Source organism: Vespula pensylvanica, chromosome 24, assembly GCF_014466175.1.
Source record: "Vespula pensylvanica isolate Volc-1 chromosome 24, ASM1446617v1, whole genome shotgun sequence".
Lineage (NCBI taxonomy): Eukaryota > Metazoa > Arthropoda > Insecta > Hymenoptera > Vespidae > Vespula > Vespula pensylvanica.
Genome location: NC_057708.1, coordinates 2642746 through 2660027, shown reverse-complemented (window position 1 = coordinate 2660027; position 17282 = coordinate 2642746). Strand labels below are relative to the sequence as shown.

At 25.9% G+C, this 17282-nt stretch overlaps 4 protein-coding genes across 4 annotated transcripts in view; 2 read left to right on the top strand and 2 right to left on the bottom strand.

The window, feature by feature from the left end:
* Positions 1-2574, bottom strand: part of LOC122637144 (translation initiation factor IF-2, mitochondrial) — a 4315-nt gene extending 1741 nt beyond the window's left edge. Inside the window, exons 1-8 of the mRNA XM_043829090.1 lie at positions 2290-2574; positions 2059-2194; positions 1676-1959; positions 1444-1604; positions 1164-1390; positions 829-1099; positions 401-654; positions 55-310 (exon numbers count right to left, since the gene is read on the bottom strand). Coding sequence (XP_043685025.1) covers positions 55-310; positions 401-654; positions 829-1099; positions 1164-1390; positions 1444-1604; positions 1676-1959; positions 2059-2194; positions 2290-2342 — 1642 coding nt within the window. The 5' untranslated portion in view covers positions 2343-2574. The remainder of the gene's footprint in view (positions 1-54; positions 311-400; positions 655-828; positions 1100-1163; positions 1391-1443; positions 1605-1675; positions 1960-2058; positions 2195-2289) is intronic.
* Positions 2575-2753: 179 nt separating this feature from the next.
* On the top strand, positions 2754-11394 carry LOC122637085 (beta-mannosidase). Its single transcript, XM_043828961.1, has 16 exons — positions 2754-3052; positions 3178-3290; positions 3359-3901; positions 4869-5852; positions 5950-6283; positions 6367-6507; positions 7929-8003; positions 8087-8233; positions 8317-8465; positions 8536-8741; positions 8809-9070; positions 9149-9875; positions 9944-10372; positions 10494-10708; positions 10768-10971; positions 11076-11394. The coding sequence occupies exons 1-16, from the start codon at positions 2980-2982 to the stop codon at positions 11373-11375; spliced, it is 4902 nt and encodes a 1633-aa protein (XP_043684896.1). The 5' UTR covers positions 2754-2979; the 3' UTR covers positions 11376-11394.
* A 400-nt stretch (positions 11395-11794) lies between these two features.
* LOC122636893 (transmembrane protein 245) lies at positions 11795-15722 on the bottom strand. The gene is made up of 8 exons (XM_043828554.1): positions 15064-15722; positions 14049-14993; positions 13770-13934; positions 13486-13684; positions 13222-13406; positions 13034-13134; positions 12632-12934; positions 11795-12546 (listed from the first exon to the last, which is right to left on the bottom strand). Exons 1-8 carry the CDS (start codon positions 15577-15579, stop codon positions 12366-12368), a joined length of 2595 nt encoding a protein of 864 aa, XP_043684489.1. The 5' UTR covers positions 15580-15722; the 3' UTR covers positions 11795-12365.
* Positions 15723-15829: 107 nt separating this feature from the next.
* LOC122636894 (cilia- and flagella-associated protein 97-like) lies at positions 15830-17199 on the top strand. Its single transcript, XM_043828556.1, has 2 exons — positions 15830-16933; positions 17021-17199. Exons 1-2 carry the CDS (start codon positions 16217-16219, stop codon positions 17102-17104), a joined length of 801 nt encoding a protein of 266 aa, XP_043684491.1. The 5' UTR covers positions 15830-16216; the 3' UTR covers positions 17105-17199.
* Positions 17200-17282: the final 83 nt, after the last annotated feature.

Genomic DNA, 17282 nt, shown 5'->3' with positions numbered 1-17282 from the left:
ATATATATATATATATATATATATATATATATATATATATATATATATACATACCATCAAAAGTAGTTGCTAATTCAACGTCAGACTCTGCAACAGGACCAACACCATAATGTACAACATTTAAACGACATTTTTCATCTTCAGTATAGGTACCAATAACGTCTAAAATAGCTTCTACAGATCCTGCAACATCTGTTTTTATTATGATATTGAATGCAGGAGTAAGATCTGGTATACTTTCTTTTTTCTTAGGCTCGGAAATACGTCTTTTTCCCAGTACTCTTCTTTTGTGTAATTTTTCTTTATATTCCTATCAATTAATATATAATAACTCAGAATAAAGTTAAAGGCATACAAGAAAATATTATTTGCAACATAATATTTATGTAAACAATCTTACAATTAGATGTTGCTGCAATTTTTTCTCTGCACCTTCTTTATGTTCTTCAGCTTTAATATCATTTATCTGTTTCTGTCTATATCTAATAACCATATGAGCTTCTTGTTCACTCTTTACCTCTAATATCTCATCACCTACATTAGGCAATTCTCTCCAACCCATAATTTGTATTGCATCAGATAAACTAGCTTGTATAACAGGCTTTCCTGCATGATCGAACATAGATCTTACTTTTGCCCATGATGTACCACTTACTAAAACATAAATTTAATATGTAGTTCACTTTTTTCCTAACAATTGTGTGTGTGTGTGTGTGTGTGTGTGTGTGTGTGTGTGTGTGTGTGTGTGTGTGTGTGTGTGTGTGTGTGTGTGTGTGTGTGTGTGTGTGTGTGTGTGTGTGTGTGTGTGTGTGTGTAACGTGACATTACCGAGTATAGTACTCTTTTTCAAGGTTCCACGTTGAATAAGAGCCGTTGACAATTTCCCACGAGTTTTATCATTTCTACATTCGATAACTACACCTTCTACTAATCCTGTGGGATCACCTTTCAATCCTATTATTTCTGCCTGTAGTGCTATTGCTTCTATCAATGCATTCAAATTGGTTCTTTTTAAAGCAGATATATTTACACACTGAACCTCACCACCAAGTTGTTCAACATTTATACCTTCTAGTTGTAACATCTTCTGTGTCCTTAACTAAATATTTATCCAACTTTACATATACTCAATCACGATTAAAATAAGATTATAATTTACTTACAATGTCAGCATTATGTTTGTCAATTTTATTAATGGCTACAATAATCGGTACATTTGTTGATTTTGCCATATTTATGCTTTGTATAGTTTGTTCCATTACTCCATCATCAGCTGCTACTACCAATACTATAATATCAGTTACTCGTGCTCCTCTTTCTCTCATGGAAGTAAAAGCAGCATGACCAGGAGTATCCAGAAATGTTATTTTTTCGCCAGTAATTAATTCCACTAAAAAATTAGTTTAACTGTAGTCCATGATAGAAAACATTTTTATTACATACCATTAAAAGCACCGATATGTTGAGTAATTCCACCAAATTCTGTATCTACAACTGACGTGTTCCGTAATGCATCTAATAAAGTTGTTTTTCCATGATCTACATGTCCCATAATAGTTACCACTGGACGTCGATTTATTAATATAGATTCATCTGCTGGTGGTCTAGCGGATATATACAAAATGAATAATATGTATATATATACATCCATATTAATTCTTTATTTTTCTTTTACCGTTTAGTTATATCATGATCTTCCTCATCCTTTTCTACCTTGTCTGGTCTTGAGATAATATTATAACGAAAACCTAACATCTGTACTACATTACATAATATTTTTATATCATCAAATTTCGTTTCTATAGAATATGTCTTCTTATTGTCTACAATGGATGTAATTGTTAAAATATCATTTATATCTCTTTGTGTAATATTTGCCAGTTCAATAACTTCCATATATTGCCATAAATTTATCACTGGCCCTTTCTTTTTAGTTTGTTTTGGAATTTTTTCTTCAATCTAAATAAAAGCATTCATAGCATCTTATTATTACTTAACAATAAGTTAACAATAACAATTACTTAACAATAAAAAGAAAAAAAATTAATGAAATATTACCTTAGTTCTTTTTTTGGCTAAATTTATAGGAGTTGTATGTAAATAATCATATCGAACATAAATAACAGCTAAATTTCTTATATTATGTTTTAGAAATCTTTTTTGTGTTACAATATTATTACAATATTTTAATGCACTGAAAATAGATATACGATTATAAGAATAATTGAAATATAAAATACAGATATAAATATTTTATTAAGAATTAATTTTTATTAAATAAATAAACACCTGAATTTTGAACACGTTTTAATTAAAGTAGTGAACATTTTCGTGGTGTTCATCTTAGGTTAAAATAGTTACATGTAAATCCTAACATTATTTGTACTTTATTGAAATGATTTGATATTAAAATTAGAAGAAATTTAAAAAAAAATGAAAACCAAGAAATATACATAAAATTAAGTTGTAGATTAATGTTATGAAATTATTTTAAAAAAGTGATATTAATACAGCAAAAAATTGATAGAGGTTATATAAAGATTAACTATCAAAAAGTACAAATGACATACACCATCGCAATTAGTGACATTTACACAGTACAAATCTTACAATATTGATATATGATTGGTTGCATACAAGCCAATAGAAATCGCGCAAGTAGCCAATCAAATAGCTTCATTATTATACGATGTTCACATAAGACAATCCTAGATTCTGCTAAACGTATTTGTTAGATTTGTGAAATTGTATGTGTAGCTAGATAATAGATTACTTTGTTTTTCACAAATGCACTTTTAAGTTTTCTTCCTGTTTCATTATTTCTGTAAATGTTATCGTTCATTCAATTTATTATAATCAAAAAAATCATATGATATATTTTCAATGTGAAATGAGATTTGCAGTAATTTGATAAAAAAAAAAAAGAGATCTTTGTTTACGAATGAATATTTACTTTAGATACGATAAGTCTTTAAAAAAATGTCAAGTAATATAGAAAATTTGACCGTGTCGGAAAAAGAAGAAAGTGAAATGATGAAAAAAGAACTTGAAAGTAATATTTAGCATAACTTTAACAAGTTATATTTAATGCGACATTTATCAACAATGCATCTATATATTATTATTCATTAATAAGATTTTCATATGTTTTAATATAAATATTTATTTTTGATCCAGAAGTGGGAATAGACAAGCCAAACTATAATCTTAATGACATGAAGCAAATTATCAATATAATACACGAATCTAGAGAAATGGCCAGAACAGAAAATAATTCAAGAAATCAAAAGGTAACTTATTAGAAAAATTCAGTAGTAATCGATTAACTAATGTAACATGATTTATTAATAATTTTTAGGATTTATCATATTCTACTAATAATTCTATACCAGATGTAGCAATTAAAGCAAAGTCAATACAAGAAACAGATAATGACCGATCAAAACCAAGTTGTTCGTACAATATATATCGTAATAATAGTTCAGAATCATCTATTGTTCGTGATAAGAAAAACATTACATCTAGAAGAAAGAGTTCAGATGATGATGTCAGTGATGATGGTGCAGATAAATTCTTATCTCGTCAAAAATTTAAGAATTCTATGCAGGAATGTTCTAATTCACGTATAGAAAGCAAATCAGAACGTAAAAAAAAATTGATCAGATGGCAAATTAATCCATTAGATTCTCACTTTGATCAGAACGATGTGCCTTTACAACAACCAAGGCGACCTCCAGCTCAAGAGCGCATACCTTTCAGATTTTGTAAAGATGCGCATACAACTGAAAAAGGCAATAAAATAATGAATGAATTGAGTATTCATTTGAAAGAAATGGCAGATCTATGGTTCAGTTGCCATGTTTCAACCCAATTGAAGTTTCAATGGGGGACACCCATTCAGGTGTGTACCTCCATGTCTCGTTCATACCATTGACTCACAGAAGTAATAACTATTTTTTGTCGTGAGTCTCTTCTCTATAAAATACAATATAACTTGTGTAGTTTCATATATCTACTGAGTATTACTACAAAAAAAATTTATATATTATGTAAATGAAACTGCAAGTTTATGACAAAAATATCTTCTGTTTGTTTTTGATTCTTTACTTTACAAAAGTAATTTGTTTTGTTAATTTGCTTATTAAAAGAAAATAAAAATAATTTATTGGGTACTATTACTTTCAAAAAAATTTATTTTCATCAATAACAAGGAATAATAATTTTTTATTTAGCTGTTTTATTATGCTTTGCATTATATATATATATATAAGTCTGTATGATGTATGTATGATGTATGTATGATGTATGTATGATGTATGACGTGTGTGTGTGTGTGTGTGTGTGTGTGTGTGTGTGTGTGTGTGTGTGTATGATGTATGTATGATGTATGTATGATGTATGTATGATGTATATATGTTCTATAAAAGAAAAACAAAATTCTGATGAAATTCATCCAATCATAACTTACACAATATCTTTGTGAAAAAAAAATAAATAAGTAAATTTCTTCATTAAATTAAAATATTCATAAAAATGTGCATTTTGGATAATGTACTAAAAAACATTCAAATAATGAATATTTGTTTTGATATAAAATTCTTTATATATACTGGTTCAATGATTGTGTAAGTAACTACTATAAGTTTTTATAAAAGTAAATTGAATAATTAATAATATTTCTGCAAATAATTGTTAACCTGTTTTATCATAGGATATATGTACCCATAAACATTTACAGGTGACAGTTATTAAAAGTGTAAACTATACTGAAATTTTTCAATAAATTATATTTCTATAAAAAAAATAGACTACTCTCTTTTCACTTTACTTATTTCAGTTCTAATCCTTCTTTTTCAACATTTATATAGGTGGATATTGATAACAACAGTTTGGACAGAAAACCTCTTATGGTTGCTTCTAATTTCAATGAATTAAAAAATATAAGCAGTAATTATGACAGAGCTAACAAAAGGAAAGCTGCTTGGTTTACTAATAAAGCAGTATCAAGTTCCAGCAGTGATGATAATGATGAAACGAGACTTAGTCTTCTAAAAAAAACAAAAACTGAAGATAAAAACAAAGTACGCAAAATATTGCATAACAAGGAACCAATAACTCAAGAAACAGATTGTTTAAAGCAACAGTCTGATAAAGAAGATTTATTATCAAATAATAATTTTAATGTTATTAATAACAATGATACAGCTAGCAAATGTATAAATGTAAAATCTTTGCAAGGGCCTGATGAAAGAGTGGTATCTCCTAATATGTTATCCAATCCAAGAGTAGAGACACCTTTAAAGTCAAGTGAGTTTGATAAAAAGAAGACACAAAGTACTTATTTGTCATTAAAAAATTATAAAGCTTCAAATAAAAATGATGTAGAAAGAAGTCCTAATACATCAAAAAAAGGAAGTCTAGATTATAAATTGGTAACTAAAGAAGCAATTATAGAATTGGAAAGAATTAATGACAAAGATAATGAAACATTATTAAAGGAAGATGTTGTTATTAAACCATTATCTATGAAGAATTTTTCAACGCGATTAGCAAAACAATGTACGCATTTAAAACAAGTTGATGCTGAAAGAAAAAGAAAAATACTTTCAGATCAAAAGGAAGCTCAAAGAAAAGAGGAGGAAGAAAAAGAGAAAAGAAAACAAGATTTTATGAAAAGAAGAATGCAAGAGATGGAAGAAACATTTAAAGAAAAAGAGAAAGCTCAAAGTAAAGATAGAAAAAAGGATAGGCTAGTAGAAATCTTACAATCTAGAAATACAAGTCGAATACAAAAATTAAAGGATCAAGAAAAAAAACAAATAGAAAGGCAAAATAAAGAAACTGTACTTCAGGTTAGTTGTTGTAATTATATAATAAGTATATATGTACAGGATATTTTTATAAGTTATTCGTTTCATATTTTAATCTTTCTTATTTCATATTTTATAGGACAATGGCAATGAAAATATAATTGAAGAAATGGCAAAGGATAGTTATTGTTTAGAAAAAAAAGTAACTTGTCCTATCTGCAATAAATCCTTCCCGAGCAATAAGATAGAAAATCACGCAGCTATGTGTGAGCAATTCGAAACGGATAATGAACCTGAACAAAACAGTATTTATTCTCCTCAAAACAGTAGATATGTAGTTAAAGAAAAAACTAAAAATTCAAAAACGACATATGAATGTGATATTTGTTCTTTATTTAAAACAGAAAATGGCATAGATTATGAAGATCATGTTAATAAATGTTTACAACATAAACAAAATTCTCCATCTCGAGGTATGTTATTTATTTTATTTATTATTATAGATAATTATTATATATATTAATATGATGATAATATATTTCATGTACATATTTAGGTACTTCTATTACAATCAGTGTACCTGATTCTCCTGTACGTTCTTATCAACCCATTAGTGAACAAAGAACTTCTAACATAGATTACAATGGCCAAATAATTTCAGTAAGGAAAACACAAGTAGGTAGGAAGAGAAAACGTTGATAAAGTTCGTTTTATTAAAAATTTTATATTTTTTGTTTGATATTCTAATATTAATTAAACAGGTATTTGTTTAATATTTATCAGTACTTTTGGAAATGTTAACATATGTATAGTATATTTGTATTTAACTAAACAAAATGATATATGTTACCTCTTATTTTTATCACAATTCACTTAACAATGTAATGTTAGAGAAGATATTTCTCTTCTGCATTTGATATAAACATTCCATTTGCAATAAATTAAATGTTAGGCTTATATTTTCAGAAATATATTTATCTTTTCATTTTTTCTATATTATAATTTAATGGTCAATAATTTGCTATATTTTTCTTTGAATGTTACTTATAAATTTGGAGAAGTATGTAAAAATCAAATCTTAACATTTAATTTAGTATATTGTAAAATGAATGAAAAATATGTAGAGTATTAAGTATACAATAAATTAGAATAATCAGCAAACTAAAATATGAGTAGTCTTCGCACCAAAGTTTTTTTATAGAATGTTAAATATATAATATACATATATATGTATAGTACAAATATATACACATGCATGCTTGCAAGCGTGTGTATGTATACACATCTGTACTAAAATTATTAAAAAATAATACATTAAAATAATTATAAATATCACACAAAAGTATCTAGTTTTATCAATGCTAATTACTTAAGAAATAATATAATAGATTCAATCTATGGATACATTTTTTTTTATTATTAATATAGTTAGCATTGATATTATTAGACTATTAAGTATATATAAATATTTTTATACTAATAAAAATTTTGTAAAACTTAAGTATATGATCAAAGATAATTCTGAAATTATCGTCTATATGTTATCTTTTTATAGATTAAACATAATACTTTGTATTGTATAATACTTCTATGTTTATCTTTCAGTTAATAAATAACTGCTTGCTGATTAATCTAGATATAAATATCATTTTGAATTGAGATAAAAATTATTATTCATTACAACTATTATTTAAATATCAAAGGTTACACTTGATTGTGCTTTAATAAAATTAAATTCACCTAGTGTAATATGTATCACATATGCAACAAAGCCTATATGAAATTATTCATTGTTTTTTTTTTTTTTTTGTAACAATATTAAAAAAATAAAAAAGTAATATTATTCTAGAATGAAAATATGCATACTACATATTTTATAATAGTATTACATAATTTCTATAATTTTATAAATATTTTCTATTAATTAAATATACATTCTATATTAAATATACATACGATATTAATTTTATAACTCGTGGTTATTAAAGTCTACATGAAATATGAAGGAATTGATAATATTTATATTATTCATATGTATAAATAATGTAGCTATGGAATTTATAACCTTAAATGGTGCATGGAAAGGAACTATTTTATGCGGTAAGATCTAACAATTTATTTATATGCACAATATTGTTTATATTTATTTTAATTTCTTTCTTTTAGATAAATCTTCTAACAAAAAATGCCAAGGTACAATATTATTTCATTTAATATCTCTTTTTTTTTTATACATTTATTTATTCATTATATTTAATGATATATTATCTATACAGAATTAGATTTTCCTGCAGTTGTGCCAGGTGGTATCTATACAGATTTAACTGCTGCACGTTTGATACCTAATAACTTTCTAGCAATAAATGATATAAAACATCGATGGGTTGGTAAACAAACAGTTGTATATAGCAAAAATTTTACTGGTAATTGAGAATATTTAAAAAAATATAAACACGTAATCCCTAAGCTAAGTAAACTTTCATAACTCATTGAGATCATTTTTCAGCAACAAATACTTTTGTAAATGGTTCAACAATAGCCTTGATATTTCACGGACTCGATACTTTTGCTACTATTTTTTTGAATGATCATAAAGTAGGGGAAACCTCTAATATGTTCTTAAAGTATATATTTTACATAGAACAATATATAAAGGTATATCATAATTTTCTCATCATGTTTTTATAAAACAACATATATCTAAAAAAAAAATGAAAACTTACAGATAGGGAATAATACTTTAAAAATTGTATTTGATTCGCCTATAAAAATGGCAGATAATTTATATAAGAATCAAAGTCTACAATATATTGTTCCTCCAAAATGTGTTCCCAAAGAATATAATGGAGAGTGTCATGTTAATCATATTCGAAAAATGCAAGCTAGTTTCTCATGGGATTGGGGTCCAGCTTTTCCTTCCATGGGAATTTGGTATGAACTAACTTTTTTTACACATAATGGTATTTGAACAAGGAAAGCTCAATAACTAATGTTCTAGGAGAAATATTGAATTAATTTCTACTACTGAAGTTCTAGTTACAGACATTACAACAGATATATATGAAAAAGATAATCTTTGGGAAATTGTTATAACAATATTCTTTGAAATTTCTCCTAATAGAAAAAGTGACACTATTACGTGTAATATAACTTCAGAATTATATAATATGAATTCTATATATGTTCAAAATTCATCTAATATAATATTACAAGTAAAGAATAGATATGTTACTGCATCAACTATATTAAACGTGCATTCGGTAAGTCATTTACCGGTCATTAAAATTATTTTGTTATAATTATCTACTATTTTTTAATGATCTTGAATTATTTAATAGAAATTAATTGATAGATGGTGGCCAAATGGTTTTGGCAAACAAAATTTATATACATTAAAAGTTACTATTACAACAGAAACCAAAACATTAAACAAATATATACGCATAGGTTTCAGAACTATAGAATTAGTAGAAGAACCATTAGAAAAAGGATTGAGTTTTTATTTTCGTGTAAATGGAGTACCAATATTCGCAAAGGGAAGTAATTTTATTCCTGCAAGTATATTTCCTGAATTAACAGCTAAAGAACATATTATTAGAAACCTACTGCAGTCGGCTAAAGATGCACATATGAATATGCTTAGAGTTTGGGGTGGTGGATTGTATGAATCTGACTTATTTTATGATTTAGCCGATGAATTTGGAATTATGATTTGGCAAGATTTTATGTTTGCCTGCTCCATGTATCCTACAAGTGAAGAATTTTTGAGCTCTGTTAAAAAGGAAGTTATACAAAATGTACGACGATTAAAAAATCATGCAAGTATAGTTTTATGGGCAGGCAATAATGAAAACGAAGCAGCTTTATATAGTAATTGGTATGGAACTGGTAGAGAAGATATATATAAAAATGATTACATTAAACTTTATGTGAATTTAATTAAAAAAGAGGTGGAAAAATTAGATCCTACTAGACCTTTTGTTGTATCCAGTCCAAGTAATGGTTTATATACAAAAGAATATAATTATACTGGACAAAATCCTTATTCAAATTTATATGGAGATGGTAAAAGACATTATATATTCTATATTATAAAGTATAATTTAAATAGAATAACATATCTTTCATTGCAGTTCATTATTATAATTATATAAGAAATGGATGGGATATAAATCAATATCCATGTTCAAGATTTGTTTCGGAATATGGATTTCAGTCAATGCCATCAATTTATACAATATCAACAGCTGTGGAAAATTTTGATGATTTACGAATAAACAGTAACTTTTTGAAACATCGTCAACATTTACCTTCTGGCACTGAATTCATGAAATTTCTTATTTCCAAAAATTTTCTAATACCAAAATCAAATAATACACTTCAAGATTTTATGGATTTTATATATTTAAGTCAAATAAATCAAGCTGTTTCCGTGAAAATACAAACAGAATCATATCGTCAATCAAGATCAGAGTTGAATGCATTAGGAGAAGGATTTACGATGGGAGCTCTTTATTGGCAATTAAATGATGTCTGGCAAGCTCCATCGTGGTCTTCTATTGGTAATATGTAACTACTAATTAATTTTAATCTTTTATAGTTTCTCTTTGTTTTATTTCTTTCCTGTATCTAACATTCGTTTATATTTTAATAATTATTTATGAACTATTGCATTTTTTTTAGAATATGGAGGAAGATGGAAAATACTTCACTATTATGCAATAGAATTTTTCTCACCTATTATCGTAACCTCTCGTTTATCTCAAGCAAATGAACTATCAATATATATTGTTTCTGATAAATTATATCCAATAAATAATTGTACTTTAAAATTAAGTATCTATAATTGGAACTCGATGGTACCTCTACATGTACATTCTATAGATAATATTAAAATTGTAAGTATTAATCATTCTTCTGTATAATGCGCAGAGAATCTTTATAAATGTGTTAACAGGAGCCAAATAAAGCGATGCTAATTACATCAATATGGCTTGATAAATTCCTTGAAGAAGTTAAATGTGGAACATTGGTAGAAGCAAAGAAATTCTGTATTATGCGTCTTACACTTGAAGATTATAATGCATTACAAATTGCTCCCGTTAATTATGTATATCCAACTGTATTAAAAGATGTAAATATCCCATTAGCCAATGTCAAAGTAAGTAAATTTATCAAAATATTATATAAATAGTAATATTAATAATAAAAATAATAATAGAACAATAATGTAATAAGTCTAATATATAAAATTTTGTATTTTAGATAAAAATTAATACAAATTATCTACCAGGAAAATTGTCAAATTATCCAGATTATGAAATTGAAGTATCCTCTAATAATATAGCACTTTTTGTTTGGTTAGAAGTAAAATCCATAAATGGTCGTTTTTCAGAAAATGGGTTTCACATGTTTGAGCAAAAGAAATATATAAAGTTTCATGCATATGAAGCAATTACGCCAAATACATTACAAAAAAATATACAAGTTACAACTTTCTCTGACATTTACAATTCAAACAGAACTGTAAATATGTATGAATACTTTTATGATGGAGGAAAATAAGTATCATAATGCAAGTAAATTTCATATCCAACAAGAAATATAAATATTATTAAAATGATGAAAAGTATAATAATTATCCCATTAGACATATTAAATAATCATTAAATTTTCTAAATAAAATAATAAAGTACTTGAATCATGTTACAAATATGCACACGCACACACATACACACAATATATATATATATATATATATATATATATATATATATTACTGTAATTTAAATATTGTATTATATTACTTGAAGTTGAGAAATAAATTATGAATAATCAAACATAAGAATATTTGCTATACTTCAATTATACAATGGACTTTTTAATTGTATATCTTTTTTAAGATATATGTTTTTATTAGGCAAAATTTAAAATATATAAAAAATGAAAATTGCAATAAAATTATTTATAAACGACTATTTTTATACGAGCTTTAATATTTTTTAATTTTAAATTTTCGTTACGATTTAATATATTATAATATAATTATCAGATCTTAAAAACAATTGGTATAGTTTTTTTATTATGTATTAGTATAAGACCATTAACAAATGTATAATCTCTTTTAGTATTAACTTGTAACAATAAAATCTTCCTAATTCTAATAAGCGTAAGCAGAGATATTTTATAGACATAAGTAAATATCAAATTGCTTATAGAACATTATATAATATTTTATATGCAGTGTAGTTAGCAGCGATTATGCAACTTTCAGCAAACATTTATGCTGAAATGACTTCTCATTGTATAATGAAATCATTTCTTTAGCAATCAAACCTTTTATTTTCTTAGTAAATTGACAAATATTTTTAAATATATTTCAATAGAGTCGAATATGCATATATCTTCTATCGAATATATACTGCATATTTTTGAAAAGGCTGATTACTTTAAATTCCTTGCATAATCTCAAGAAAGAAATACTGCATTTATAATAATTTTGTTACCAAGTTCTAATGGAAGCAATATTTTAATTCAATTTTGAATAATTAATAATTAATTTGACATTTGAGAGGTTTTTATCATTTCCACAGATGGCGAATTAAGATAACGACGACTCAAATTAATTACCACCATAATACAGCAAAGAAGTAAGGGTCCAAAAATAGCACCTTCAACACCCAGACAAAATATTCCACCGGCTATAGATAAGCCAGTAAGATATGGATGACCACCACTAAAATATAGTAAATAAAAATTAGAAATCTTTACATCATTTAATTTATAAAAATTATATAGATGAATAGATGAAAATATTATACCCTTTTATTTCTTTATAAAACTCTGTTACGACGATATTACATGGTAAAAAGTGGAAAATAAAAAAAGGAATAGCTATCATAGGTCCTCGTGTAAACCAAAGTTCTAAAGTTGCAGGAACACAAGCAATATATGCATCCAAGAAGGGGACAGCACCTAATACTGTAGCAAAAGCTGATGGTAAATATACAATTTTAACTTGAAATAAATTATGTACAAACCACGTCCACATGCCAAAAAATGTAGCAAGTTTGAACGTGGCTGCAAATACTCCAATCACAGCTTCTTGCAAAGCAACAGCAAATCTGTAAAAACAAAACAAATAATAACGGCATAAATAAATTTACAATTTCCAAAGTATACTTATTAATAAAAGAAAGTATCTCTTTATAAAAAATATTTACCTGTCACAATTAATAGGACTAAATAATGTCGTTAATTCTATGGGTTTATATGTCTTACCACTAGAGTTTAAAAGATAAAACAATGTGGTAAAAAAGACAATCTGAAACAATATATAGTAGCACATACACATATAATATAAATCATAATTTTTTATATAAAAAATTTCTTTAAAAAAGATTATACGTACCATGCTAAGTATAAAATTTAATACTGCCGTTCCACTCATAAGAATAATATAAAATAATTCTGTAAAAACAGTAAGTATCACAGACATATTACCCTTGACTATATTCCAAACAGAATCCAATAAAGACATAAGGATTCCAACATTTTCCTTTGCAAAGTTTTGTATACCAGTCATATCAAACATATCTAAGAACAAGTCAGAGCAATTACAAATCAAATATATATTTTTAAGGAAATTATAGCATTTTAAGTATAATGCACATACGTAAAGGAAGTGATCCAAAATTATCTTTAAAACTTTCCCATATGGAATAAGCTGCTGTTATATCTACCGTTGGTCCAATTAAATCTGGATCCTCATTAGACATCATCCATGCCTGATAAAGTCTATCCCATAGTTCTAAAACTTTTTTCTCCATTTGTTCTGATTTGGCAGAATCTAAATCTTTAACAAGTTTCTTTATCTGATGCATAAATTAAACATTATAAATAAAAATATTTTTTGACTATATATACATATATATATATATATACATATAAATATTTTACCCCATCAGAAATAGCACCTCTTCCATATGTATACGCATTATCTAATACACTATTTACAGATTCTTCCCACTCTTGAGGTACCCAGTCTATATCTGGATTATTTATTAAAGAAGAATTTACAATTTCAGCTGTAACTTGAATGAGATGCATACCTTCGGCATAGACCTATTATGATAATTATGATAATATAAAGTATATTAATTATGAATAAATTATAAATAAAGAAATATGTTATTTTCAACAACAAGCTACATTATGTAATGAACTAATAATCTATACCTGAATTGTTATAAATATTGATGTGCAAATGGTGAATACTATTAATCCTACAATTACAGCAGTAGTTGCTACTGCATTGATTGAACCTTTCAGAAATTTTTGTAATTTTTCATCTACTATTATTGCTACTTTATATAATCCTCTAACATTAGCAGGTAAAAGTGATTGATTTCTTTCTTTACACCAAGCATTAACAATTCCAATAATATACTTATATTGTTTGCATATTAATTTCCATAAGCCAAAATAACTTCCAAGTTGTTTAGCAAAATAATAAGCTATAGGAATGATTAATATTTGTATTATCCATTTGTGTTTCCATAAAATCATACCAATGCAAGCATAAAGTGCTCCATACATATATTTATCAGTATCAACTTTATCATCCTCGATATCTAAAGACATTCGTAATTCTGTTTTTAATTTTTTTAAGAAATTACGATCTTGTGCAGTATGACTAATAGAAGATATACTAGGTGTAGATCTTCTTTTCTCTTGTACAAATTTTGGATAAGGCACACCTTCATCAGAGTCCAATGAAATTGATTTTATAGCTATTTTTCCAGATGTAGGTACACTTTCTATAGTTGTTTTATTTGCAACTTGTTCTATATTTTCAATCTTTTTCTTTTCATTTTTTTTACCATCTTGCAATTTTGGAAATGTACTATTTGTCATTACAAAACAAATTGTTTCAATAAGTTTCATTTGATGACCCTCCATTTCTTGTGCTTCCATAATTAATAATACTTCATATATAAAGCCTATGAAGTACAAAACTTGCAAAGTGATAAATATTAATATTTGGTAAGCACCCAGTATATTGGAAAAATATAAACTGATCATGAACCATAATACAAATGATGTATAACAGAAATGTTTCGAATTTTCAGGTGACCAATAAACATATAATGTTGATAGGTAACCAATTAATATAAAAGCTATCTGTAAAAAATTATTACATATTTAAGAAAATTCTTATAAATAACTAAATCTTAAAGAATAATATTGTTACCATATAAATACTGCAAGTTGATATGAAGAAACCAAAAATGATACTAAAGACATTAAATATCTTCCATGTCAGGCATGATAATATATTGGGAGTATAATTATAAGCTGCCATAATTATACATGCCATTGAAATAGTAGCTACTATGTATTTTATATATTTCCATAATGCTGTACCCAATGTTTCTGCAGTATTATCCATTATATGAAGAGGTAGAATTACAAGACTTAAAAACAAAGGTTTACTTGTTGATTCGATCTTATCAAACCATGATTGTCCTCTAGTCGTTAAAGAATACTTAAATGGAAAAAGAACAGCACCACATAATAAGGCCCAAATAAGTGGTTTTAAAAATGGACTTAATACTATGTATAATCCATATCCAGCAGCAAGCACCAAGCACAACAAAAAAAGTGCCACTGCATTATAGATACCCTGTTTTAAAGCTTTTTCATGACTTGCATTAAATCCGGATAACATATTAAAAATATTGTCCATCGGTGATTTAATAACATCCATAATTTTCTAAAATTTTTACTATTAGTATTATACGTTTGATTTTTATCTAAAGGTTAGAACGATAGCCACCATGTTGCATACTATATAATACAACGCATAACATTTTTGGGTTAACTCATATATAATCATAGCTATATAAGAATTCGATAGGGAACATATATTGATTTATATATTTATTTTATATAAGTTCCTTTATATATATATAAAGGAACTTAATATAAAGTAACAATTCATTTTGCATTTCAGAATGAATGCGAAACTATGAGAAAGATTATTCGAACTAATTACATTTTGTCGTCTCTTGAAAGAACAAACAATAATAATAATTTTATTATTACACAAAAAAGAAATATATAAGAAATGATAACAAATTATTCCATGTTTAATAAAATAAACAAATTTAATTGACATAAATACATAATTACATATATATTTTCGCTTAAATTCAAAAATACTTTTTATCTATAATTGTAAATTGTACATAATGTTTCTAGTATAGTTGCTATGGAAACAAGGTAATTTAGCATATTTAAAAAAGACTTATTAGAGATTTTTGCGTTTCTTTTTTCAATTACGCAATTTGTATTTTATACATTTGCACAATTTCTTTTTAATATTTTAAATATTTAACGAAACAATGATGACAATGTCTAATTTACAAGAAGTAAAAACAAATTATTTGTGTCAATGTACTCTTTCTATCACCGACGAAATTGTATCAAAGCAAATTTCTGAAACCAAAGACAATTTTAATAATGTTCCAAGCATACATGAAGTTGATGAAGATGATGATGAGGATGATAATTGCGAAGCCAATATTATAAATTCAAAAAATTTACGAGGTATTAAAGATCATGAAACTGAAAAGGATAAAGAAAAAGGTTCCCTCGATGATGAATTTGCATATACAAATGAATCTTTTTGTTCTGATGATTCTTGTGATGAATCAGAGGAAACTACATCACAATACTTAAATAATGGTTCTTGCTTATTTTTTGATGATGATAATAAATATGAAGAAAATAGGAAATTAGAAAATTTGAGTGAAAACGACGAACAGATAAATTACGATAGAGAAAGCAAAGAAAGTATAAACATAGAAAAAAATGAAAGGATATGGCACAATAATGAAAAAAATATAGATTTTGGAAAAACAAGAACAAGAAGAAAGAATATGAGCTTTACAGACGAGGAAATACGGAAAATTGAACATGAAAATGAACTTTTATTAAGAAAAATAATGGCACAACATCAACCTCGTGATAAAGTTCTTAGAGGAAATAATCTACCTAAAATAAGTAGTTCAGCTATAAATAGAAAAAGATTACAAAAGAAGATAGAGGGAGATAATATGGTATATATTATAACAAAGCATCAGAATGTTACCTAAATTATTATAAGATATATTGTTTTATATGTATTTTATTAACAATGTTTGTAGGTACTTCTTCGTAGAATACAACAAGCAAAACCATGTGTGATACCAAAATTAACTGCACCAGGCTATAGAATGACTTTTATATGATTATCAAATTAATTAGAGTCTAAGATTGCTATATTTATATCAAGATTTTATTTACTAAATCTATAATTATATGTTTTTAAAAATGTATAAAATGTGTTATATTTTATGGCACTATTTTTATCCAATATGTTCAAATGAAAAATACTACTTCTGTATATCGTAATATGTCTAAAAAGGT